Below are 27,208 nucleotides of genomic sequence, written 5' to 3'. Positions count from 1 at the left end.
CCAACTCAGCATTGTATGTCCTGCCCCCACCCCTTTAATTGTGTTGCTGAGATAATGTAAGAGTTCAAAATGCAGTTTGGAACTAGGGTAGTACATGGGAAGAGTGACCCACAGGATGTAATGTTCTCCGGTGACTGTAGGGTCCTCTTACTAACTAAAGATAATAAATGATAGGGTTGGACTTTATTTACCTAGGGTGGCTTGCATGTGATCAACGTGCCCTTTGAGTTAAAAATTTGGCAATAGTTCACTTGTCAGGAAGGAAAAACTCTCTTTATGTTAGGTTCAGCATTTGGGGCCTGCAGATTAAGCTGATAAGAGACATATTAATGAGAGAAAAAGGTTTATATCTGTGCACACAGGAGCCAGCAAAGGAAGCAGCTGGCTTGCTGAATATCCCACCAGAATGTTTCCTCAATGTCACAGAAATGCAGGCACCCATCTCCACTCCCTCCCCTGCCTACCCACTGTTGCTGTTTGTCCTGGCAGAGCTGGCTGTCTTGGGTGCAGAGGAGGGCGCCATCTTTGCTTCCGGCTTCTCTTCTTTCCATGCCCGTCCACTGTGGGTGCTCGTCAGTGCCACTTCTAGAACCGTTCTGGGCCTTTCCCTGACCTTCTGCTTTGATTTTCTCATTGCTCTTACTTTCCTTTTCTCCTCACTCTTACTTTGCTTTTCTCCTCACTCTCACTTTCCTTTTCTCCTCATGTATTTGTTGTTGTAGGCAGTGGCTGGTCGTTTGTTCTATTAGCAGAAGTTTCGGTGACTTCCCATTGCTTATTAAATTAACTTTGAACACAATCAGCTGGCGTCAAGGGTGTCCCTCTCATTCCCAGCAGCCCTCGCGAGCAGGATTTTTCCTCACCTTCTGCTGGTCTTCTCCACCTGAGCCTGTGAGAAACACACCCCCTGCTCCAGGCTGGCAGGTCCCAGCCCTTCAGGGAGCAGCTCAGGTGCCGCCTCCCTCCTGGAGGTCAGACGGACCTTTGTGAGCAATCAGGCGTTCCCTGTCTTTTGTGGCATCTGCCACTGGCTGGCTGATGCTAATTATTTGCCCACTTTTCTGTTATTAGAAGTTCCTGGAAGCCAGAGCCAGGGTGTTACTCACTCTGCGTTCCTCGTCAGCCACCCTGGGTACCTAGTAGGTATGTTACGTGTTAGATAAATCAGTTAAGAAATCCTAGCGTCTGTGAGCCTGAGGAACAACCAGATAAGCTTTTCGAGCTCAGGAATGGTTCCTGCACTTTGAAGATGGTCAGGGGCTGCTCTGAAGGTAAAATGGGCAACAGGCTTGGATTTCTCTGGGGTTTGCAAGCCCACAGTTCAGACAGAGGACACTGTGGAGTTAACACAATGACAGTGGTTCAAGTTGATGAGTCTTGCTGTGTACACGGCTTCACTTCATCATCTTCGAAGCCCCTCTGAGGAGCGTGCACATTAGTCCCGGGGGCAAGTGGGAAGTGCAGGCTCATAGGCGAGGCCTTGCAGTTGCCATCAGAGCTGGCCTGGGTGGAAGCAGGATGCAAACCAGGCTTTGAGGCCACACGTGTCATCTGCGCAGAAAGGTACCTTTTACAAAAACTCACACTCTTAAGGAAGTCTGTGACCCTGTGTGATTTTAATAAAGCCCGCTGCATTGTTTATTCCTCTTGGTCTTGGCCTTTGGTTACAGCTGGTGAAATGTGGAGGCTGCCGAGGGCATTTCAGGTGCAGAGCAGAGCTGCAGTTTCGAATTCCTGTTTTAAAATCTTCACTGTTAGCTGTGTGGCATCTGCCCTTTCTCGTTTGTCTTTTTTTTTTTTTAAACCTTGGTGGGTTCGTGTGACCTCTGCCAAGCTCCTGTGAGAGTTGTTAATGTGGGGGCCCTGGTTTCCGGGTTCTTAGGAGGCACTTCCAAATATTTCGGGGCAAGTTTGCTTGGAAGTGCTATGGTTATTGATAGTATGTCTATATTAAATTAATTTCTGTAAGCAAAAACTACCAGTAGCAAAAGCTAGTGTTTGCAGCTCCTATTACAGAAGGTGAATTTTCCCAATATGTTAAAAACTCCTACTTTTAAAAAAAGTTCAGTAACCCAATAGAAAAATGGACAAAGGAGATATATATATATATATATATATATATATATGTACATACACACACAGCTCACAGGAAAGAAAATATGCATGACTCTTCAATATATAAAGATGTTCAGCCTTACAATAGGAGAAAGATAAATAAAACTCCCCTGAAGCATCCTTTGTGTATGAATGAATAACTGGCTTAGTTTGCTGGGGCTGCCAGAACAAAGTAGCGCAGACTGGGAGGCTTCAACAGGAACTCATTTGCTAACAAACCTGGAAAGGTGTTGGTAGGATGGTTTCTTGGGAGGCCTCTCGCCTTGGCTCGTGGATGACCATCTTCTCCCTTTGTGTTCATGTGGTCTTTGTGTGTGTGTGTGTGTGTGTGTGTGTGTGTGTGTGTGTCCTCATCTCTTTTTATGACACCGACCGTATTGGATCAGGGCCCACCCTAATGAGCTTATTGCAACTCAGTCACCTCTTTAAAGAGTCACATTCTGCAGCGTTGGGAATTGGGACTCCAACATGTGAATCGTGGGTGTGTGGGAGAGGGAAGCACAATTCAGCCCATAAAAATGCCAAAAAAAAAATAATAATAAAAAAAACTTGATGACACTGTGGCATGGGAAAGGGGGAAATTAGCACCCTCTGACACTGCTGAGGCCATATATGGGACAGCCTCTTTGGAGGGTCATTTGTCAGTATCTGTTAAAAATTCAGATGGAGTCCCTTCACCCAGCAGGTCTGCTTCCAGGACCCAGCAGAACTGACAAATGTACAGCTCTTCCTTGACACCTGGGCCGTCAGAGCGAAAAATGGAAACAATGTGAGCTCAATAAGGCATGGGCTAATTGTGGTTAAAAAAATGAGGAAGTCCATTACATATGGACTGCTCTTTAAGAAACTTTAGGTAAAAAGCAAGGTAAACAACAGTGTGTGTAGAATGCCGCCGTTTGGGTAAAAGGGGGGTAAGGTTTTGTAGGCATTTGCTCGTATGTGCAAAACTATTTTTCTCTGAGGTTACATTAGATGTCGTGATGACTTGCTGGGGCAGGGAGGGTTAGTTTGCTGGGTAATGGGGGCCCAGGGTGGGTGGGAGACTTCTCACTGTATATACTTTGGCACCTTTTAAATTTCGATGCCTGAATTTATTAATTAAATGAATACTTTTATTTCCCTGATGAGAAAATTGTATCACGAGGTCATTCATACTTTAGGTTATTTGAGGCCATTTAAAAAACATGAAATTATTTCGATTAAAGTCATCGTTGTGCTGAGAAGCCTGCTGGTTTATTTTTCTTGGGGAATGAGTGCCTCAGAAGTCATGGTTTGGAGGGTTTTATGAGGACAGTGGTTCCACATCTGCAGGACAGAGCTGGGTCCTTCCCGGAGAACAGGCTGCCACTCAGACGCTCCTGCCTCGAGGCCTGTGGTGCAGAATACGTGAATCATTGTACCAGGCTTCATTTTGCTCAGAAACTACTTAGAATTGTTAATTGGGCCCTTTTGGTTTTACCAGGTTATTCAGAGGCATTTCTGGGTGATGATGTTGATAAAGCTGATAGCACTTTGCATCTGTTGAGCACCATGAACTTTGCCAAGTGCTTTCCTACTCATGATCTCATTTAGTTGTCACTTGGAACTGTGAGGTTGGAAGCACAGATCTGATTCCCATCTTGTTGTGGATGAAGAATTTAGAGGGTTTAAAGGACTTGCCTGATGTCTCCTGGTAAGAGCTGGTCTTCCTGCTGCAGGAGTTTCAGTGTGTAAGCCAAGACGAGGAAGAATGGCTGAACAATGCTTCTGGTCCAGGAACCATGTCAGATTTGTCAACGTCCATCATGGGTGTAGTTCAGGGGTTCTCAGTTGGGTGATTTTGCCCTCTGGGGGACACTGACAATGTTTGGAGACATTTTTAGTTATCAGAACCTGGGGTGTATCACCGGCATCTAGTGGGCAGAGCCAGGGGTGCTGCTAAACACCCTGCAGTGCATGGGGAGGCCCGCAACAGAGCCGAGTGGCCCCAAAAGTCAGTGCTGGGGTGGAGGACCCCTGGTGTGGCTGTAAAGGAGAGCCTTGCCTGCAGCCCCCAAAGCCTGTCTCTTGCTTTCCCAAGCTTATCTGGGTGTTCGCCTTTGAAGTTTCTTCCTTAGGATTGTTGGTAGAAACGATTCTTTGGGATCTTGACGAAGGCATGTTTCAGGGCCCTCTTCTGGCACCCGTGTTGACTGTTGTCCTGCCTTCCCCGTGCAGTGCTGCAGGGGCCTGGCGCGAGTGCAACCCACATGTGTGGGCACTGGAAGACTGAGACCCGGCCTTCACTCTGTCCCCTTTTTCTTTTTCTTTCTTTTCTTTTTTTTTTTTTTTTAATACTTTTAAGTTCTGGGGTACATGTGCAGAACGTGCAGGTTTATTACATAGGTATAGACGTGCCATGGTGGTTTGCTGCACCCATCAACCCGTCATCTACATTAGGTATTTCTCCTAATGCTCTCCCTCCCCTAGCCCACCACCCCCCCCCCGACAGGCCCCAGTGTGTGATGTTCCCCTCCCTGTGTCCATGTGCTCCTGTCCCTGCCCCTCTTCCACTTCCTGCCATTTCTGTGGGAAGGAGGGGAAAGTTGCCATCCTTACTGGTTGGCATTGGGTGTTAGGGTCCTCCTCCGTTAGTGGCTGGTGCATGCAGAGCACAGGAAGAGAGCCCCAGAAATGCCAGGCAGTGGTGCAGATGCTGCCCGTGTCCAGCGGGCTCCATCAGGTTCCCCGGGCTGACCAGCGGCTGGAATGCTTGCACATCTGAAACCGCCTTCGCAAAATGATGACTGAGACAGTGAAAGAGATCGAACTTAACTGACTCCATCTTTCTAACCTCCAAGCTGTCCTTGTTCATTCCTGGGCATAGGCTGACTTAACTTTGGGAGAAACTTATAGTTTAAACAAAGATGGTAACAGCCCTTTGCCAAAGCAGACCTCCTTCTTGCCTGGGGACTAGATTGCTTTTGTAGGACAAACATTGCCACAAGATTAGAAATTATGGCTTAGGAGTCATGCAGCTTAGGGCTACAAGATTCTGACCCACTCTAAACTGCTCCTAAGATCAGTGCCTGAGAGATTTTGCAGGCCCTGCACTAGATGGATCAGCTGGCCCCACTCAGATCAATAAACTGGCTCATCTGATCTTGTGGCCCCCACCCAGGAACTGACTGAGCACAAGAAGACAGCTCTGACTCCCTATGATTTCATCTCTGACCAATCAGCACTTCTGGCTCACTGGCTTCCCCCACCCCACCAACTTATCCTTAAAAATTCTGCTCCCTGAATGCTCGGAGAGACTGATTTCAGTAATAATAAAACTCTGGTCTCCTGCACAGCTGGCTGTGCGTGAATTACTCTTTCTCAACTGCAGTTCCCCTGTCTTGATGAATCGGCTCTGTCTAGGCAGCGGGCAAGGTGAGCCCACTGGGCGGTGACACACCCAATGAGGTTGAAGAGCAGGTTCCACCCAGAGTGGAGCTTTTCCTGATGCAATATCCCACCCCCTGGTTGTTGGTGCTGGTGTGTGAGTCACAGGCCCAGCCTGAGTATTTGAGACGCAGTGACCTCAATAAGGACTTGAGCTGGTTTCCTGAGTGCCCTCTGGTGAGCCTCGTGTCTAGGGAGCCTTGCCACCCAGCGCGTCTGCTACCAGGAATGAGTTGGAGGGAAGCGGGAAGGCTGTGTTTTTTCTCCATCTTCCTCTCCAGGAAGGAAGCGGCCTTGGTCCTGAGGCGGGGTTTGCTCTGGGTGGAGAGCTTCTGGATGTTCTGTTCTTGCTTGCACATCCTGGGAAGGATCAGGGCGACACAGAAAACTTGGCTGAGGTGTCTTGCTAGGGCTCCTTAAAAGGAGAAGGTAGCCAGGTGAAAGTTATCTTGTTTGCTTGGCAAGTAGTGACCTACCTTGGTGGTCAGATTGAGAGCAGCAGTGAACTGAGGAGGGCGGAGCTTTGGAAGTGCAGAAGGACGAGGGGGTGGTCACTTGTGCCTTGCTGCTCCAGGAAGCTGCCTGGTGACCCTCAGTCCCCTAAATCAGCAAAAGATTGTTTCCCAGGGTGTCATATTGCACAGCTGGCTGCATTGGGAGAAGAGGGGGGGAGATTACCTCCCTGCTGGGAGCAGACTTAATGCCCAGAAAATAGAAGGGATGGGAGCCAGTGAAACCAGTTAAACAGCAGCTATTAAAAAGGGAGTGGGAGTAGAAATGTCAGAGTTCCCAGCTCTCTTAGGGAAAAGCGATTTAGATTTCCTGTGCCATCTAGAAAGATACTGGTGTTTTCCTGGAAGAGCTTACTGTGGCATGCCCATTCCCCAGGAAGGAGCAAGCATTGTGGAAGCCTGCAGGTGAGCGTGTGTGTGAGATGAAGGTGTGCTGAAGGACACTCTTGATGATGGAAGCTTCCCTGAAATCAGAACCTGGGATCACCAAGCCTCCCCAAGGCGGGTGCCCGTGACTGGATGGTTATTGAATGAGCGACATGCCTCTCCCTCTGAGTTGGATGTCATTCGAGGCTTCCGCACTTGTCCAGTCAAGACTGAAGTTGTCTTTATTATCTTAGCAGTCAAAGGCATTTAAACGCTTGAAAAGCGTTCAACATACATTAAAACTTGGGCTGTTTATTTGGGCTGTCTTAGAATCAACTCCAGATGGCAGGATTTAGTTTGAATTTTGAGAGGAATGTATTTTATAAACGCGGTGCATGTTACTATTAGCGCCTCCCTAGAGTCAACATGAGTTAACCCTTTGGTCACAGGGTCCACAGTTAACATTTACTGAGCTCAAGCACACCAGCACTGTCCCTGGGCACTTGAGTTTGCTGTTAAGTGGAAAATGCAGAGAAGTAAACCTGAAATGAAAATCAGAGCAATAGATAATAAAAGTAAAGTTTGCACAGGGTGTGGGGAGGGAAGGCAAGTGAAGCATTTTCCTGACTTGCGGAACCTCCAAGAGCAAAAAGGCCTGGGAAGTTGGGACATGTTCTCAAAGGGTGAGCTCATTTGGAGTCAGCACAGTGAGACCGAGAGTCACGGGCGAGCTGAGGGGTCTTCCTTGGGTGTTCTAAGAGCCGGACTCAGTGCTCTCCCGAAGGGACCAAAGAGCCTCAAAAAAGGTTTCTTTTTTTTCTCCATGTGTGCAAAAGCTACCATCAAGTCCTGAGTCAGCAGCGGAGCAGGCTGACGTCTGAACCCCGTGAACCCGCTGTGAACCTACACTCTGGCGGTGGCGTCCCGTGCCAGCCGTGGGTTCTTGGCTGCTCGCCGTGGCCAGGCTCTTGGCCAAGGCCTCGTGCAGAAGCTCAGGAGACAGCTGCCCGGGCCCCTAGGTCGTGAAGTGGGAGTCGGGATCCAGACCCTGCCCAGGCTGCCCCGTGCCCTGCACTGCCTGCCTCCCCCAGGAGGGCGGCCAGGTTTGCGGGCTTGTTTTCCAGGGAGTAGCACTTTGGGATTTGTGGTTTTGAAAAGAGAACTCCGCAAGTCATGAGGGCTGAGTAGCTTCAAGAGAGACCACAGGGAAGGCAGGCGCAGAGCTGGGGACTGTGAGAGCCCGGGCCTTGAGAGGACACAGACATGCATGTTAGGACAGGCCTGCTTTTCTGGAAAGCTCCCTGAGGGGAGAGTGTGGCAGCTTTGGGAGGTGCTAGAATTGGCTGCCCTTCTACCAAACAGACAAGTGAGTCGGAGGCCACGCTAGGCAGCCTCTCTACTCACAGGGACCTGGAGACACACGGTGGGGGATGGGGGGCACAGGGAGGCTCAGTGCTGCAGGAGGGAGGAAGAGGAGAGGGTCTTGCCTTGGCACTGCTCTCCCAATGTGTGTGACACCACCGCCTCGAGTGGCTGCAGGTTCTCAGCTCTCACTGTGCCTGAGGATCCCCCACTGAAGTGGCCTAGAAATGGAAACACCTAGTCCGAAGAAACTGCCAAGATCCTGGGGCAGTGGGTGGAACGCACGCCCTGGAGCCCTGAAGTCAGGTGCGGGCCCCCGAGCACACCCCATGGCTCCCTCCCAGAGCATGATGGGGGTGTACCTGCAGTCTGGGGTTCCCAGCACAGTTCTCACTTTGACACACTTCCCGTGCTGGTACATGTTTGTCAAACTTTCTAGTTCCAATATAATTGTGAAAAATACTCTTTGATTATTAAGAAAAATTTTCCTGGATTCATTTTGAAAATGATTCTCTTTTTTTGTTGTTGTTTTATAGGATACAAAATTATGGATAATAATGGAATATCTTGGTGGAGGCTCCGCACTAGATCTAGTAAGTATTATGTTGGATGCAGAATACGTATCAAAGCTTTTTCTCAGGAAACCTGGGTTTTAAAGAATCCGTTGCATGTATCCATTTAGTTTTCTTTCTTTCAACTTGCATTAAAAAAGGAACGAAACTATTCCTTATGTGTTTTTGCTTCTTATATATCACTAAAAATTAACAGTTTACTTTTTTTTTTTTTTTTTTGAGACAGAGTCTTACCCTGTTACCCAGGCTGGAGGACAGTGGCGCAGTCTCAGCTCACTGCTACCTCCACCTCCTGGGTACAAGCGATTCTTGCGCCTCAGCCTCCCAAGTAACTGGGACTACAGGTGCATGCCACCACAGCTGGCCAATTTTGTGATTGTTGTTGTAGTTTTTGGGTAGAAATAGGTTTTTGCCATGTTGGCCAGGCTGGTCTCGAATTCCTGACCTCAAGTGATCCCCCTGTCTCGGCCTCCTAAAGTGCTGGGATTATAGGCCAGGCGCAGTGGCTCACACCTGTCTACTTTTGAAACCAGCTGTTCTGTTTCATGGGAAACCAATAAATCTATTCATAGAAGGAAGCAAGGAAGGATCATGCCTGGAATTATCTCACCTAAGAACAGTTGAGTAGCTTATTTTCTGAAACAGGCTCTATTTACTTTTGTAGGGCTGTTATCTCATCCTTTCATATTTCACATGACAACCTAGTTTCCAAAGTAAGCGTGTAATATTTTCATTTTGGAAGTAAGGGGCAAGGTGTGATTATGGAGGTCAGATGTTGGATGTGGGAGCAGTGGTCATGCCTAAGGGGAACACACACTTCCATGCTTGCCAGCGCTCCCAGGGTGTGGAGGTGGGGCTGGCCCGTACCAGTGATGTTTCCTCTGAACTCTCCCTCGAGTGCCTTCTGTGGCCTCCAGTCCACACGTAAGGTAGTGGAAGCCAGGTGGAGGGTGGCTGTACCGTCCTGGTCTGTGATTCGCTTGTGTAAAACATGGCTTCCTATTGGGTTTTGATGCAGTGCTGACAGATAAGCAGCATATGTCATGAGCACAGCTGAAATCATCCTTGAAACATAGTAAATGCAGACGAATTCACGCAGCTGTTTAGCACTTGCTATCTCATCCCCGCTGTGGTTATGCAGCGAAGTCACCGTGATCACTCTTTCCCCACCCCTTCTGTAAGTGCAGGGCATTTAGGTGAATGGTGATTTTCAAGATAGGCCAGATCTGTCATTGCAGTGTTAGAGGTTGGGTCCTGGATGGTAGGTAGTCATCAGGATGACAGGGCTGTGGTTTCCACTGCGGTTGCAGGGAGAGCTGAAGGAAGCTGTGTTATTTTAGCGTAGTCTACACAGATTTTATTCATTAAGGAAAGAAAGCCCCTTTGAGAGGAAACTTCTTAGGCCTGGTACAGTGGCTCATGCTTACAGTCTGTTTGTTCACTTTTGGGAGGCTGAGGTGGGAGGATCACTTGAGCCCAGAAGTTCAGGACTGGCCTGGGCCACATAGCAAAATCCCATCTCTATAAAAAATTTAATTCTAAAATAAATAAGATGAAACTTCTTTCTCACAGTAATAATAGCAATTGATAGTTTGTTTTGGGAAGATAAACTTCTGAAACTGTATGTATCTCCAGAAGGCTAACATACCCAATTTACATAATCAAATACTGTTATAAACCATAAAAAATAATAGATAAAAATGGTATTAAAAGGGAGATTTCAAGAAAAATTAATATGGTATAAAATTATATTAAAAAGGGAAAAACAGCAATGTAGCGGGATTATTTTTACAACTTATTTTGGTTCCTTTCCATAAATGTTCACATAAAGAGCTTTTCATTTCTTCACCCTGTTGGGAAATACTACAGAAATGTAGAAAATTACCTCATTTTATGTAATTAGATTTACTGTTATCTTAAGTGAATTTCATTTGTAGCATATACGAAGTTGTTTACAGGGATGTTTTTCCAACATTTAAGTCCTTCAGAAGAGCAATTCCAGGAATGCTTTAGCGTGTCCATTTTTAATGGTATAATAATTTAATTTATTTGATGATAATCATCGGATTTCTTTGAACTGCAGTCTGTGAAATTTTAGATACCACAGTTGGAAGGAAGGGTAAAACTCTCCACTTAAAAAATCCCAGATAGTGTGAGACTTCCAGCAAACCGTTTTTCACTTCTGCTTAAGGAGTGCTGGTGACAAGGGGCAGACATTCCTTTTTGAATGTCCCTAATCGTCTCATTTAATTGGTGCAGGAATGGAGACCCTCAAGGGTGAGGGGTTCCAGCTAGGAGGCCTTCAGGGTTGAGGGGTCCCAGCTAGCAGATAGGGCTGGGCCTTGACCCTTGCTCTGCCACCTCAGAGCCTGTGGCCTCCCTTGACCCCACGGTGTCCTCTACCGACCTCTGATGTTGTCGTCTTTCTCCATCTTTACCCTTTTCTGTTGGCCTGCTCTCAGCCCCTCAAAGAGGCCACACTTTCTTGGGAAGGGGTGTTTTGGGGGTAGGCTGGAAACTGTTGCAGTCTTTGCTTCTTTCCCACATCCACACCACCGGGCCCTCTCGAGGTGCAAGGGTCTGCTGGAGCTGAGGGGAACTGAAAGTCCATCTGGAAACTTACAGATGCCTGGGGCACCCTAGAGAGGGGAAGTGACTTTGCCCCAAGTTAAAAATTGGGTGGCAGACAACATGGCATATACATAAATCTCGGGCCCCACATAGCAGGACGAAGGACGAAGCAGAGAGGCTTCATGACTTGAAGGCTGGGATGAGCCCAGGTCTGCTTGGGCAAGTTGCTGAGACGTCACCCGTGGACGGCTAGCCCAGGTCTGCTGTCGGGCATACGCATCCCTCAGCTGGCAGGGGGTGCATCCCTTAGCAGCCACCTTTTCCGCTCTCTGGGTGCTTTTTAACTTTTAAAAAATGCAAATTTGGGATCTCAGGTGGAGAATAGAGTAGTATTATTAAGAGCCATGAATATAAAATAGAAAATAGGTACACATTTTATTTTGAATGCACATATTTGAGTGTGTGCTCAGTCTGTTGATTTAAAAAAATTTAAAATAAAATGGTCAATGGAAATTAAGTGTCTCTATGATCCCAAGGCCACTAGGCTCTTGGAATATAGCTTGAAAACTACTTACGTCAGTCATCTCTCAAGTTGCAGCCGCCTTGCCTGTTAGGGTGCCCTGACTTAGAAGAGCTTAAGAAGTATCACACAGTCCAAGACACCTTAACTTAAATGCAGTCCATCTTTGTAGCCTGGCGGGGGAAACCATTTTTCATTTGGCGTAGACTTGTGTGCCTTCTGCGTGCCAGGGGCTGCTCTGGCTGTTGGGGGTTATCGCCATTGGACACAGCAGTGGAAAGTCCTCCTCTCAGGGAGTTCTGGTGGGGAGGTCGGCCAATTACACCGTTTGTTAGAAGGTTCCTTCCTTACAAGGAAAACAATGCAGGCGAGGGAGGTGAATGGGGGAGCTGGAGTGAGGATGAGCCACAGAGGGCCTGAGACCAGAAGGTTTCAGCTGATTAAAAGATCAGCCAGTGTTGCCAGAGAATCCGAGGGACAGCCTTGGAATCTAATTACAAAGGGACTATGCTACATAAACCAGTCACTTAATCAGGCAGAGATGTTTGACACACTTAAAAAATGAGTACACAACATGGGTTTTAAGAAATGAGATGGCATATTCATTGATGTTTAGGCCAAGTTGCTGTCATAGCAGCTCTAAAACAGTGTCTCACAAAAGATAGAAATGTATTTCTCCCCCGCATGTGGGGTCAGTGGCTCTGGTCCGTACCGTTGCGGTCTGTGCTGGTGGGTGGCTCCACCATCTGGAGCCCCAGGCTTCCCTCGGTCTTCAGCCATTGTCCTCTTCCGCTGCCAGTGCTTCAGGGCCAAGCCCAAGCAGGGGCATGGGGCACGTTTGCTCCTGTCTGACCCACTGGTGAGGTCTTAGTCACCTGACCACAGGCTGCTGCTCAGAGTGGGAAATGTGGTCTCTTGTGGTGGCTGTGTGCCTGGTTGATAGTCCCTATTACAGAGCTTCAAAGCAGGGGAGGACAGACTCGGGGAGGGGGAGTTAGAAGTCACCCAGAGGTGGGATGTGGTCTAGGTTTTTTTCCTGGGTCCTATTTGAAGAGTCTGCAAGTGCCTGAATGATGGAGAGCATGGTCACGATGGTGAACGCCAGCTGATGACTTGGAGAGCTTGGCCTAGTCCGAGCTGCTCATGAGGCACTCTGTGGGGTAGACAGCAGGCGAATACCCTTTATGGTGGATTTTGACACAGGAAGGATTTCCCCCCAAGTAAGGAGAGTTTTATCTCTTTTTCTCCCCTTCCTCCTCGTTCCCCATGGGCATATATAAGTCAATGATGGATGGTGTTCAGGGCAGATTTAAAAGGGCAGAACCATGCAGATAGTCATCACAGAGCCAGCCCTTAATTATCCAGGGGAGGATTTTCCATGAGTGTTCCTCACCTCTTCTTCTTAGCACCCTTTGGGAATGACAGCAGGCTGCTCTGCCATTGCTTTCAGGAGACTTGGTAATGGAAGGGGGGTGGTTAAGTCCAGATCTAGCCACAGGTTATTGATCGTCGGCTTGGGCACAGACTTGGTGAAGGAGGAGATGGGAGATGGGACCCGACTGTAATGTGATTTTTTTTTTTTTTTTTTTTTTTGAGACGGAATCTTGCTCTGTCACCCAGGCTGGAGTGCAGTGGTGCGATCTTGGCTCATTGCAACCTCCGCCTCCTGGGTTCAAGTGATTCTCCTGCCTCAGCCTCCCAAGTAGCTGGGATTACAAGCATGTGCCATCATGCCCGGCTAATTTTTCTGTGTTTTTAGTAGAGATGGGGTTTCACCATGTTGGCCAGGCTGGTCTCGAACTCCCGACCTCAGGTGATCCACCCACCTTGGCCTCCCAAAGTGCTGGGATTACAGGCATGAGCCACCGCGCCTGGCCTCTAACGTGACTTTGATCTCTGGTTGAGTGGATTCTCCCACACTCCAGCGTTACGAACAAAAGCAAACACTCTGGCATCTCTATCTTCCTCCCCACTTTCCACCCAGGTGATGAGAAAAGTCTGTGTTCCTCATTTTGAAAATTAAAATTTCTACATTCTATGAACACTGAAAAATAGATGTGGAGAAAGCAGACTTAAGGCAGAGTTTTCCCGATTGTGCTCTTTAGAATAGTTCTTTCAATATGCATTTCTTGTAAATAAGACTTCTGGTCAGGTAACTGGGAAAAACTATGTTCTGGGGAACAGAGTCTGTGCCGTAATGTCTTAGCTTGAGGTAACTTTTGGACAATATCTTAAATGGAATTTGGGACAATTCCTGGCAGGCGATGGAGATGGGCATTTCGACCTTCTCTGAGCATATGTGTGAGGTCAAACTAAAAGCGACAAGTGCATTCTCTGCACCTGGGTCCTGAGTGGAGAAGGCCCAGGGTGGCTGGATTCCAGGTGCGTCTGCTGCCAGGCAGGCCAGAGTCCCAGTGAGGCCAGTGTGTGAGGAGAGGCCACCTCTGAGAGTGGTCCTGATCCTGGGATTGCTGTGTAGACCAGGGCAGGCCTGCGAGCCAAGGCAGCACAGCTCACCTCACCCATGGGCCGGAAAGCAGGGCCAGGTATGAGTCAGGCTGTGGTTTCGGTGACAAGGGCTGTCTCGGCTGCCCCCACACTGCACCCCACAAGCACTTCTGGATGTCGAACAGGACGTGAAGGAGCTGAGACAGGCAAGGAGGACTGTCGGCGTCTGTCCCAGAGATGTGCACGCCTAAGTCGGCTGCTTCCCGTGGAGGAGTGCCCTAATTGTCATCCCCTTTGGCTTAAAGCACATTTACTTCTCTTCTTAAAACTAAGTGAAAGGCCCCAGATTGTGTCTTCCTGTTGGCTAAAGTGTGTGGGTGTGGGCTGTGAAGACATTCACTGTCAAGTCCGAAAACCAAGAATGGGGGACCATGATTTGGGGGAACCCTACCTGCGTCGATTAGATGTCTGCCCTCTGTCTGGCTCCGTTTCTGTGGTTCCGGGGAGCGCTGGTGGCTTTGCTGCTGTCGTCCGTGGAATTACTGTTTGTGACTGACTGCCCCACTCTGCAGGGAGCGGGGCCTTCCTGTCTGGTTTGAAGTGAGCCTGTGACCCTGGTTTTCCTTTCCTTTTAAATGGAGATGTGGATACCTGACATTTCTTCCTTTCATCTTATACAGTTGTGGATATAAAGGAGTCAATAGGAACAATTATTTTGAGTTTCTGAGAATAAAAGCTTTCAGAGGTAATTATTACCTTAGGGATAATATAATAGTTATTTTTATTATATAATGTCTATTATATAACAAATCCCAAACTATTAGGATTTAAGCTCTTTCAGCTGCATTCCCCCAAGTTGGGGAGCTTTAACTGCAGATTTAAAAAATTGTAGTACAAGGATATCCTCAGAGGCGCCTGGCTCCTAGGTCTTCTTTCCTGGGTGATTTTGGGTACCGGGGTGAGCCTTCTGGTAAGGGAGCCACATATGTTAGGACAGATCCTGGCTGCTCTGTGAGTCTCTAGGCTGTTTGTTTCCTGGAGTGAAATCCCCAGCCTGTACCCCGCCCCTGCCATGGCCAGAGGGGTGCCCTTTGGTCAGCTGCAGGCGCAGGCGGGGCTGCGGGCTTCCTCACTGGCTCAGCCTGCGCCCCGCCCCTGCCGTGGCCAGGGGGTCGCCCTGTGGTCAGCTGCAGCCGCAGGCGGGGCCGCGGGCTTTCTCATTGGCTCCGCTTGGCTTCTTGGCTGGCTTGGCTTCATTCAGCAAAGCCGTTTTCTCGGGCCCTTTGTTTTTTTAAGGGTCCCTCAGTGGACTGTAATTGTTAGGGCAAAATCATGTGTTTTAAGTGAAGAAGATTTCAGGTTTTAATTACCCTTGTCCGTTAACATGGATAGTGTTTCTGTTTTATCTCAAACTTTTCATAAGATAATCATTTAAATAACTTTAAGAATTTTTTTCTCTTCTTAGTTAGAACCTGGCCCGTTAGATGAAACCCAGATCGCTACTATATTAAGAGAAATACTGAAAGGACTTGATTATCTCCATTCGGAGAAGAAAATCCATAGAGACATTAAAGGTAAGAGGACATCCATTTGCATTCCTTTGAAATACCAAAGGCAGTGGTGGGATTGCACTGAAGCCTTTTCAAGGGAAGGTGCCTGCACCCATTTGTCCTGCACGTTTGCCTTGCCTGGGCTGGCTTTGAGGGGGTCTGACAAAAAGTGTAGCCCCCAGTGCCTGTTCTCGGTGGGCTCGCCACCTAGCCGGGGAGAAGACGCGCTTGTGGCAGTGCACGGAGTTGTAAGTCCATGCCGCCCAGGGCCCCCTTGGCTTTCTTTTGCAGCGGCCAATGTCCTGCTGTCTGAGCATGGTGAGGTGAAGCTGGCGGACTTTGGCGTGGCCGGCCAGCTGACGGACACCCAGATCAAAAGGAACACCTTCGTGGGCACCCCTTTCTGGATGGCACCCGAGGTCATCAAACAGTCGGCCTATGACTCGAAGGTGAGGGGAAGGTGAGGGCGGCGCCGTGCCTCACGAGGTATGGAGGGCCCCCACCTTTTGTTCTTTAGCCTGGTAGCTTTTCTAAGTTGGAACGAAGCTGGTACCTTGAGGTAGGTCATAAAGGTAATTTCTTCAACCTTGGTTACAAACAGTTTTCTCCTCTGTCTCCTGCTGTATCATTTAATACGCTTTGCTGATCCAGCCCACCATGATCGAGGTTTTTAGCTCAGGCCATGTGTGTTTGGTGGCAGTGGGGACACAGGACAGAGCAGGTTCGGAGGGGGGTGGGAGGAACAGAAGGGCCACGGTGGCGAGGGGTGGAGGCGTGTGCGGTTGCAGAGGGGCTCCACCTGCTGTCTGGGCACAGCTGGGGGTCTAAGTGCAAGTGCATGGAATCTGCAACCTTGAAGGGGCCTGTAGAGAAAGGGGCTCCCACAAGAGAAAGGGAGGGAGTCCACGGAAGTGTGAGAATGGAGCAAGAACAGTGCTTTGATGAGTGACTGCTGCAGGGTCTTCCTATTATTTTTAGTTCTGAGGAGTCTCGTTCCCAGCCTGTGCTTGTCAACATGTGATGAAACCCTAACCCGTTCTTCCCACTGTTTTTACTTGTCCTGTATTAGGGACACTCTCCGAATTTTTCTCATATTCTTTTTCTCTGTTGCCCTCCACTTTTGTGAACTCATTAGATGGGACAAAAAATCCCGGGACTTTGCCTCCTGGGGCTCTGGTTTAACTTCGTTTCCCACAGTCTGCTCTTCTCAGGACCCTGTACGCAGTTAAAAGGCCACATGATCCACGGAGAATTGGCTTTCCTGGGCCCCAACTTTCTGAGCAAACAAATACCTAACTCAGATATGCATAGAGGCCGAACCTTGCTGCTGCTTTTAAACAGAAATCTTCCCAGTGCCCAGTAGACTTCCCACCTTGTTAAACATAGTACAAGAAGCACCAGGTGACTTTCCCTGCAGACCCAGGTCACCGTTGCAAGCTATAGACTGTTGGAAAGTGTCCAGGTTGTAGCTCAAGAGGCAGGCGTACCTGGTTCCACCATGGGAGGAGTGAGCCTGTCTCACTGTTGAGTGGTAGCGGTGGCCGTGACTTTTCTGAGCACTATGATGGCCTTGACAGCCACTGGCTGGTGAGTGACTAGTGGGTTCCCACACGCCCCACATAGCAGACCTGGCTGGTCTTGGGTGTGTGCCCTACCTGGGAGTGTCTCTACCCCACGTGGGAGGGACACCACCTTGGCTGCTTCTCATCTGCAGCCACTTTGGCTGTTGACCTTTTCCTGGGGTCATGTAATTTTAGGACTCGACCAGGAACTTAAACGTTTAGTCCATTCTCTTTATTTTAAGCTGAGCCCATTTATCAAAGTTCATCTGTGTAGATTTTGGCAAGGCTGAGACTAGAACCCATGTTTCTTAACTCATTGGATGATACCACCTCGATTATTCTCTTCTCATTCTTTGTAGTAAATTAGCTGATCTACCATGTGACTGAGGACTCTGATCTTAGATTTCCCTCTCTCCCTCCTTCCTTTCCTCCCTCCCTCCCTCCCTTTCTCCCTCCTTCCCTCCCTCCCTTTCTCCCTTCCTCCTTCCCTCCCTTTCTCCCTCCCTCCTTCCTTTCTTCTCTTCCTCCCTCCTTTCCTCCCCCTTTACTTCCTCCCCTTCCTTCCTTCTCTCTCTCTTTCATTATTTATTTCATATTGATTCATTTAACCCACTCTGTTTAGGCACATGTTTCTAGATTCCAGTAATACCAGAGTAGACAAGAACAAAAGTCTCTTCTCCTGTATATTTTAAATTCATACGGGGTAGACTGACAGTAAACAGGAAGAATTAACAGCACCTTAGGAGCAAGCATGCTGTGTTGTAGTCACCATTTTCAGTGAGTTACCTGCCTTAGGTGAGAAATATCCTTAGAGAGTGGCGGGGCAGAAGGCGTGGGCACCTCAGCGTGGTGTGGCCACCTCAGCGTGCGGCCATTTCAGGGTTGGGCCCTGGCAAGATGGCGTTCTAGTTGAGATGCAAGCTGAGAGAGGTTTAAAAGAGTTTTGAAAGAATAAATGCACAGCTCTAATTGGTGTAAAAGGTGATCTAGGGAAGTTTGGTTTGTTTGAAGGAGTCCCCATCCTTTGGAGATGGTGCCAAGAGAGATAACTGTGCTCACTTCGAAGAAGCCTCTGGTTTCAACACTTGAGGAAGGTCTTGGGCTGAAGAACTCTAATCTCCCTTTTTCCTTGTAAGATTATTATGATGGTATGTTAGCGAATGGATTGCGCTTGGTTTGCAGTGTAACCATGGTGAAAAGTGGAAACTGGTGATGCATTGATGGAACGAAATAGCATTGGTGAAGATGAGTGAAAGCGTGGTGGGATGGGCCAGTGGGCTGCCAGAACCCAGGCAGCCAGCCTGTCCACTGCACTGCGTACCAGCCCTTCCTGTCACTGGGCACTGAGCCCACAGCCTCCCTGCCCCTGCCTACGCATCAGGAATTGCCCACAGGCCTGGCTGGGAGGATGAGCCCTGAGGGCCAGGGAAGAATGAACCAGGAGACAGCAGGCTTTATTTTCACATGAGTAATGTTGGGCCACTTTGGTCAACCTTGTGTTGCTCTTAATGGTCATAAACATCAGGTACACCTCCAGATGCCAGTTACAAGTGTATTCCTAAAGACTGCATCTGCTTAAGTAATAAGCTTATATCAAAATGAGATTTTGTTTTGATTAATTACAGCTGTGACTTAGGGTTATCCCTGGTTTTCTTCTTCTTGATTATAGAGTTGATTGGTTTCTTCTAGAATTATTTTCTTTATATAATTAAAAAAAATCACTTAAATTATATATTCAGATGTGTAGCCAGCATACTTCATTTGACATGATACTGTGAAGAGGTATGATGCTGTTGCATAGATCCCCACCTCTCCCAATGTCAAGGAGAGTCCTGAACCATCAGTAACAAAGAACTCAGGGTGGTCACTTAGGAGCGTGCCCCAGGAGAAGATTCATTCGCAGTTAATGTGTGCATTTGCAGCTTTTGACTGGAGCTTATATTAGAAACCACTGTTAGTTTTCTCTGTGAGCAGTGTCTTAATGTCTAATTTCATATCTTTCCCAAATGGCCCCAAACAGGTCTCTCCTTCCACCTCATTTTAATTGCTTTGGAAGATGACTGCCTGCTCCCCACATAAAGTTTACTTTAAAACTCAGACATAGGCCAGGCACAGTGGCTCACGCCTATAATCCCAGCACTTTGGGAGGCCCTGGTGGGAGGATAGCTTGAGGCCAGGAGTTCAAGACCAACCTGAGCAACAAAGCAAGACCCCCCCGCCCCCCGACTCCCACCTCTACAAAAAATTTAAAAATTAGCTGGGCATGGTGATGTGCCCTATAGTCCCAGCTATCCAGGAGGCTGAGGTGGGAGGATGGCTTGAGCCTGGGAGGTTGAGGCTCCAGCCTGGGTGACAGAGTGAGTTCCCCCCACCCCCCGCCAAAAGACACAAAAAAACCTCGGACACAAGTTCTTGATCTGCTGTCATTTTTCCTAGAAGCAGTAATAGACAAACTCAGTTATATTTATGAGTTTCCCTATCAACACATTGTTGAATACATCCTACTTCATTAAGTTAATGTGCCATAGCAACTTAATCATTCTTCTGAGGTTGAACGTAAGTAATGCTGCTATTGAATATTTTGGGCAGCATATACCATTTTCCAAACTTAAAATGTAGTAGAGATGCCTAGGAGTCGAAGTAATTGGTTTTAACAAGTTTGGATATTTTTGTGGCTTTCGATTTGTATGCCAAACTGCTTGCCATTGATTCACGTGCCAGTCCAGGATTCCAAATTAGTCATAGTTGGATGTCTGGTGGGAGAGCCAGCAGGCAGGAAGACCATGTGGGAGCCCCCTACAGAAGTCCTGGGTAGAAGAGATCCCTTTAGACTAATCCAAAGTTAGGAGGGGTAGAGGGGATGCAGGGTGCTGAGAGCCCAGGAACCATACACCCTGGGTTGTGGCTGGATTTAGGAGGGTCAAAAGAGGGGATCCTGAGGAGCTGGGTGACCCTCGTGCCCCTGGCGTGGCTGCCTGGGAGGATGCCCTTTTCTCTATCACCCAGACTTATGATCTCACTCACTGCAACTTCTTCCTCCCAGGTTCAAATGATTCTCCTGCCTCAGCCTCCCGAGTAGCTGGGACTACAGGTGCAGGCCACCATGCCTGGCTGATTTTTGTATTTTTAGTAGAGATGGGGTTTCGCCATGTTGGCCAGGCTGATCTCGAACTGGCTTCAAGTGATCTGCCTGCCTCGGCCTCCCAAAGTGGTGGCATTACAGGCGTGAGCCACTGCGCCTGGCCCCCATGTTTGTTCTTGATGGTGCTGTACCAGCTGCCCTCCTTGGAAGCCAGGGGAATGATATGTGGGTTGCGTTCAGATGGGGCCGGCAGGGGTTTTCTCAGTGAACTTCCTGTGGCACACACTGGCGTTCGCAAGCAGGCGTTCGCTCCTCGGTGCTGGCTGCCGCCTGCTTATTGTCTCTCCCTGAACCTGAAAAGCAAGTCCTCGGGCCTCTGAGTAAAACCAAGGCAAGCGTTTCACCGATGTACTCTCAGCAGAGATCGGCCTCTGTCGGGGCCTGCCTGCCAGTCACCGAGTGCGTTTAGCTGGTTGAGAGGTGCTTGGGGGTCTGGAGGCGTCCGTCAGAGACAATGTTCAGTAGCACAATAGGGTGACCGTAGTTAATAATTTATTGTGTTTCAAATAGCCAGAAGAGAAGATTGGGAATATCCCAACACAAAGGAATGAGCCGTGTTTGAGGTGAGGGGGATCCCAGCTACCCGGATTTGATTGTTACACACTGTATACTTGTACCAGAATGTCACATGTACCGCCAAAATTTGTATAACTATTATGTACCCTTAAAAATGAGAAGGCTCTGGGTCTGTATGGCCAGGAGACAGCATGCTTTGAAAATAGCAGTAGCTGTAACGAAATCTGAGAGGCCTGGGGGAAGCAGACAGATGTGGAATCACACAAACTTGAGAGCCACCTGTTGGCATGGAGAACCGCTGCCGCATGAAGAGTCACGATCGCCGCCTCTTTCTTGCCTCTCCCCTCCTTGTGCCTGCTCACTCCTGTCCTCCTGCTGCTGCCACAGTTCTGGGTGCTCGCCAGCCCTGTGCTCCCGTGCACCTGCTTCCCCCTCCTAAGGGCAAGACACTGGGATCAGTTGCATTTCTGCTGATTTTTAAGATAACGCAATGCAAAATAAAGCAAAGAGTCCAAGTTGTAGAGGGAGGGAGAATAGTATTACTTCTAACATCAGCTCTTCTAGACTAACCCCTTCAGTACAAGATTTAGTAGAAAGAATTTAGAACAAGACATGCTGGCAGCTTTTCATCTTCACTGAGAGTAAGGAAATAGAACATGCTGTAGGCATCATTCCTGTGGACTGCTGGGCTCGGGGGCTTCCAGTAGGGATTTCTGGTACTCGCTGAGGCTGCAGGAACATGGTAAGTGGGTCTTCTGGATAGTTAAAGCACCCTGCAGCCACAACGATGCTTCAGCCTGTGCATTTCCTTGCTGTAGAGTGAGTGTGAGAGATGTATTCGATTCTCACTGAAGTTCTTGGAATAATGATGGATTACAGTGCACAGTGAGAACAGCAGGAAAGCTGTACCAGACTCAGGCGTGTTCTCTACCCCAGTCCCCAAGTCGTCTTTTGCCAGCCCGTATAGGACTATGTCCTGCCTCATTGTCAGCTTCTGTCCTGTTTGGGGATTGGTGTCACCTGCTGTCAATGTCTCATCAGCTGTCAAGTTCCTCTTAAGATGGCCTGGCTCTTCTCACTGACATGACACGTTCAACGAATTCATTCCTTTGCCTAACTGCTTGGTTGTGCCACAGGCCTGTGCTGGGCAGAAGGAGGTGGGGCAGCTGGACCTGAGATGTCCTAGTGGGGCCACACGGCTTCTGCAGATGTCTCCTCTGGGACATTTGGCAGAAAATGCAGGCACTGGAGAGACACAGTAAATGACACCAGGAAGAAACCACCAGACAAATCCAGAATTTGGGACCTGTTTCTTTAAGTTGATGCCACTGGGGAGACTGGGGAGAGGACTGTTGTAGGTTGAAAGAGCCTTAGCGACCTGGCAGTCAGTTGTACCCTGTGGACTTTGTTTGGATCCTGATCCAGATAAACCAGCCATGGAATGACTGTTTTTGAACAGCTGAGAACATTTAATTATACATGACATTAAGGAATTTGTGTTAATTTCAGGCACTGACAGGTAGTAAAAAGTCCGTATATTGGCACACTGAAGTACTCCGGGGGAAATGTCATGACGACTGATTTTAAAATATATTCGGGGAACACATGGACAAAGCTCGTATGGCAAGATGTTAATTACTAAATTCATGCAATAGGTAGATGAGGATGCATTATATTAATACTTCTCAGTTCTTTGTATGTTTGAACATTTTCATAATAAACTTTTTAAAATTCTGGGCGCCTTGTAAGGCACCTTGCGTGGCCGCCTCCTCCTCTTCCACCTCCATTCTACAGATGAGGGAAACAAGGCTCAGAGGTTAGCTCTTTCATCTAATGTCACAGGACTTTGTAGAACTGGCATTTCAACCCAGGTCCCTTGAGACCAAGGTGCCCACTCTCAACCTCAGAGCTGTGCCCTAAGTTCTAAGCACTGCTGGAGGGGTGACTTGCGAGCACACACCCACTCCGGACTCCTCCTCTCTGCTCACCTCTCTTACCCGTCCTGCTGGCTCCGGGGACTCCACGGGGAATGCCGAAGACATCCAGCAGGAGGCGAGTAGGAGAGAATTGATAAGCCATCTCCATGTAGAGGTAGAAAACATTTGGCATATTACAGTTTCTCCTGTTGTCTCTTTTGAAATTATAGCGAGGGCTTATGTTTTTAAATATCAGTTAAAAATACCTTTTTCAAAACCTCAGAAGTGTTGAGACGTGTTACCATTTTCCCCCTAAATACCGTGTATTGGAATTGATTCCTGCTTGGTGTTTGTAAAGATGCTTTTCTTGTTGCAGGCAGACATCTGGTCCCTGGGCATAACAGCTATTGAACTTGCAAGAGGGGAACCACCTCATTCCGAACTGCACCCCATGAAAGTTTTATTCCTCATTCCAAAGAACAACCCACCGACGTTGGAAGGAAACTACAGTAAACCCCTCAAGGAGTTTGTGGAGGCCTGTTTGAATAAGGAGCCGAGCTTTGTAAGTTTGCCAGGGATCACAGCGTACCTCCTCGTGTGCGGCTTGACTTGGTTGAGATACGTCCTGTTGGGATTGCTTTAATCACTCTTTTCAGCTGTCTTCCTGGTATTATTCATTTTTCTTTTTCTAAATAAGTATGATTGACTTCTTTGGTTTGCAAATACATTTTAAATATTAAGTATTAACAATCTCCTTATTTTCTTTTAGATTTCTACCGTCTCATACTTCATTGAATCTGAAGAATATTCTCCTTAATATTAAATGTGGAATCATAAATGTTTAATATTTATAGAGGATCAGGCCATAAACTGTTACACTGTTTTTAGTAATGGCAAAGGTTAGCTGGAAACAAATGGCTAAATATGTCTTTAAAGTAAATGTTTTCAGTTTCCAGGTGGCATGTGTTAAGAAACAAAAGATTAGAAAATATAACCAAGCCACCCTCTTTGCTTCCCCCCTTCCCCTTCCTGCCTACTTTCTCTTTTTAGGTTTAATAGACTCTGGCAGAGCCATACAGCAGTAACGACTGTGTGGCTTTACCTCATTTTCTGTCTGAATTAGGACATTTCTTTGAAAGTAGTGTGTGTGTGTTGGTGTTGGAGGTAGCACCATATGTCCTTGTTTTCTTTCTGAGTTTTCCAGCAGAGTTAGCTGAAGGCCAAGCTGAGCCCCCCTTTTCTTAACTCTTATGTAAAAATGGGTGGTCACTTTTATAAGAGCATCATGGTTTCCTAATATGCCAGTTCTGGTAAAGGAATTAAATGGGGAATGCAACATTTTCTAAGTACCTCTAAGGAGATGCAGGCTGAGACCACCACACCAGCGTTTGATGACCACATCAGCGTCGGGTGGTGGCGGGGCTTGTCCTGCATGCCACAATGCTCTGCATTTCGATGTTTGTTGCAGCCACCATGCACCAGCACCGGTGGAGACGTGTGCAGGCATGTCTTCCCGTACAAAGCACGTGTCCTGTACAGGCTTATGCCCCAGCACACAGAGCTCTACCCCACAGCTACCGAGGAGCTGGCTGAGAGGCGAGAATAGGAGCACCTCCGGGGTAGTTGGGGTTTCACCCTTGGGTGGACAGGGAGGGAGAATACTTGAGGTGATCCAGGTTTCTGATGAGTTTTAATCTGAAAACGTGCTTGGTTCTTGTAATCAAGCTTTTGTAATTTGGAGTGAGGGGGAACTCAGTTCAACTTGGTGTTTGGGTGTTCCTGCTGTCTGTTCCCATTTGGGCCATGCTGGTTTCCTTGGGAAGCACATTCCCTGTCACTGTTGTCAAGGCAGGCAGTTGACGAGGTGCTGCTTGTGATGGCCATGCTGAGCCCAGGGCATGGGTGGAATCCTCAGCCCAATCACGAGGGAGGGGAGGGAGGGACCTGGGAAACAGCCCTTCTAAACTGGGAAAGTTGGTGATGAAGTGCACCCAGCTGCTCTTTCAGCAGACAGGAAAAAGGGCATCTCCTGGCTCCTTTCTAGTTTCTTTGAGATAATTCCAAATTGACATTCCTATTATGTGGTTGGATGTGGCCAAACATTAAAACAGAAAGTTAACAAAGCTGCCCAGTATGGCGGCTCACACCTGTAATCCCAGCACTTTGGGAGGCCGATGCGGGTGCATCACCTGAGGTTAGGAGTTCAAGACCAGCCTGGCCAACATGGTGAAATCCCGTTTCTACTAAAAATACAAAAAATTAGCCGGGCATGGTGGCGCAGGCCTGTAATCCCAGCTACCCAGGAGGCTGAGGCAGGAGAATCGCTTGAACTGGGGAGGCGAGGTTATAGTGAGCTGAGATCGCGCCACTGCACTCCAGCCTGGGCAACAAGAGCAAAACTCTGTCTCAAAAAAAAAAAAAGTTAAAGTGACACAGAACATGTATTTTGTCAGGATTTGTCATAAACTATTTTATAAACTAGGAGATAAGCTCTCTTTAATGATCCCTGTGAAGCTCTGTGCAGAGTTTTCTGTGAAAATGCATTTATTAGGGACCTCCTTGGACAGGCAGTGCCCTGCCCACCACAGCACCCAGAGCCCAGGCGTAGATCCTGAGTGACTCATCGTTGGGTGAGTCGCAGTGAGAAGAGCTGTGGAGTAGAGCCCAGCCATCAGGTGTCAGTGTGGCAGGTCAACATTTTGAGGCGGAAGTCTGTCCTTTGGGGTAGGACCAAGAACTTCATCTCATACTTTCGTTGTTGTGTGTGTTTTTCCAGAGACCCACTGCTAAGGAGTTATTGAAGCACAAGTTTATACTACGCAATGCAAAGAAAACTTCCTACTTGACCGAGCTCATCGACAGGTACAAGAGATGGAAGGCTGAGCAGAGCCATGACGACTCGAGCTCCGAGGATTCTGACGCGTAAGTTGGCCCAGAGCGACCCGAGCACGTGTGTGGGAGGGATCCGTTGGTCTTTGTCACTTGTTTGGTGTGGGTTTCATTTTCTGTGGAGTTTTTTTTTTTTTTAGACAGTCCAGGTTGGTGGCAATTGTTGTGTTAGACACAGCCTGGGCCTGTTTGGGAGTTGTTTAGCCTCTTGACTTTGCTGGTGGAGTTCCTGCAAGTGAACTCTGTGGTCTGGGGAACTGGACCTGGCTGTTTCATTCTGTTTTGTTTCGTTCTGTTCTGTTCTGTTTTGTTTTCCATTAAACTTCCTGTTCTTAAAATCCTGATCAGGTGAAACTGCTTTACATGGATGTCTGAAAGGCCAGAAATGCACGTGTTTGTGATTCTCTGTTGTGGCTGGTAGAAGCTTCTGTACCAGGAGTGACTTACTGAGAACTGTTGTCAAGTTCGGCATCTAGGAATTCCCTTGGCTTAAGAGGCGGAGTGGGGCTGGAGCCATTTGTGTGGGGAGGGCTGGGGGAGGTGGTCGGGCAGGCTTGTGTCTGGAAGTCCGAGCGTGGGACTCGTCTGTTCTCGTGCATGCCTTGGCAGGAGTTAAAGTTGGCCCACAGTGCAGGTCCATGTGCCAGGCCAGTTGAATGAGGATTTCTGGGGATGAGACCCTAAGTGGTTTTTCAGGGTCTCTAGGTGATTCCAGTTTAAAGCCAAGGTTGAGACCACTGCCCTTGGAAGTTCTTGAGGTACTGCCATTGGGAGATTGCTGGGGTAGCAACAGGGATGACAAGATAAAGAGACTGGAAAGAGGTTTGGAGAGCCAGGACGCGGCGGTGGATTTGGGTGAAGGAGGGAAGCCGATGTTCCAGGCTGCAGCAGCGTGGCACCAGGTGTTCTGATGTGTGGTGCGGGAAGCCGAGTGTGGGGTGGACCATGTGTGAGTCTGAGTTGTCCAGGAGGAGACGTCCAGTGTGAAGTGGCACCTAGCTGTGGAGTTCAGGTGAGAAAGCTGGGCAGGTGAAGCTGGCTTAGGGCCCACTGCTCTGTGGAGGTCACTTGAGCCGAGAGAACAAAGTGTGTCAGTTGGGGCATGCGGGGGAGTGAGGCTGGCCCTCTAGGGAAGCCAGTGTGAGGGTGAGGCTCCGCCTGTGAGTGAGAGGGGAGAGGTGTGGCCGAGGGGCGGGAGGAGGTGCAGGTTCAGTGGGGTCACAGGCTTCAGGGGATGATCAGCGGGGCCTGGGGCTCATTGCCTCTGAGGCCCACGCAGGACAGGGAGTGGTCAGCACACCATCATCTCATGATGGAGGAGGGAGCGCTTGGAGGCACATGGGTGGGCTTTGGAGCGAGTGGAGGGTACCAAATAGAGGCAGTGAGTGTGAATCCCAGAACTGGGGCTGAGAGACAGCCGAGGTGAGGCCAAAGTGTTGGAATGACAGGCATGAGCCACCCTGCCCAACACAGGGACATCTGCTTCCCTGATGAGAGGAGGAGCCCAGCAGAGAGAAGCTGATGCCCCAGAGATGGGTTCCCAGGGAGGTGGGGGACTTGTCCTCCAGGAGGAGGAGGGCAGGCATGCACACACTGGCACACCGGGGAGTTGCCGAACCACCTCCCGATGGTCTCTTCTCTGTGAGGGAGGAGGCAGTGGGGGACTTTGGCAAATCCCAGAGGGACTGGACAAGGGTGTGATGGGTGGGAACTTGGGGCTGGTGGGCGTGGGTTCGGAGGTCCCCAGGTGGCCTCCCCCTGA

General features: G+C 48.6%; 1 protein-coding gene across 2 annotated transcripts in view; it reads left to right on the top strand.

Annotated features, from left to right (window-relative positions):
- STK24 (serine/threonine kinase 24) overlaps positions 1–27,208 on the top strand; it is a 127,098-nt gene that overhangs the window by 90,116 nt on the left and 9,774 nt on the right. For both annotated transcript variants that reach the window (XM_003279208.3, XM_003279209.3), the window contains exons 3-7: positions 8,297–8,353; positions 15,337–15,445; positions 15,713–15,870; positions 22,934–23,119; positions 25,334–25,479. In XM_003279208.3, coding sequence (XP_003279256.2) covers positions 8,297–8,353; positions 15,337–15,445; positions 15,713–15,870; positions 22,934–23,119; positions 25,334–25,479 — 656 coding nt within the window. The remainder of the gene's footprint in view (positions 1–8,296; positions 8,354–15,336; positions 15,446–15,712; positions 15,871–22,933; positions 23,120–25,333; positions 25,480–27,208) is intronic.

The sequence above is a fragment of the Nomascus leucogenys genome, chromosome 5 (assembly GCF_006542625.1).
Source record: "Nomascus leucogenys isolate Asia chromosome 5, Asia_NLE_v1, whole genome shotgun sequence".
Lineage (NCBI taxonomy): Eukaryota > Metazoa > Chordata > Mammalia > Primates > Hylobatidae > Nomascus > Nomascus leucogenys.
This window is presented reverse-complemented; position numbering and strand designations above follow the sequence as displayed.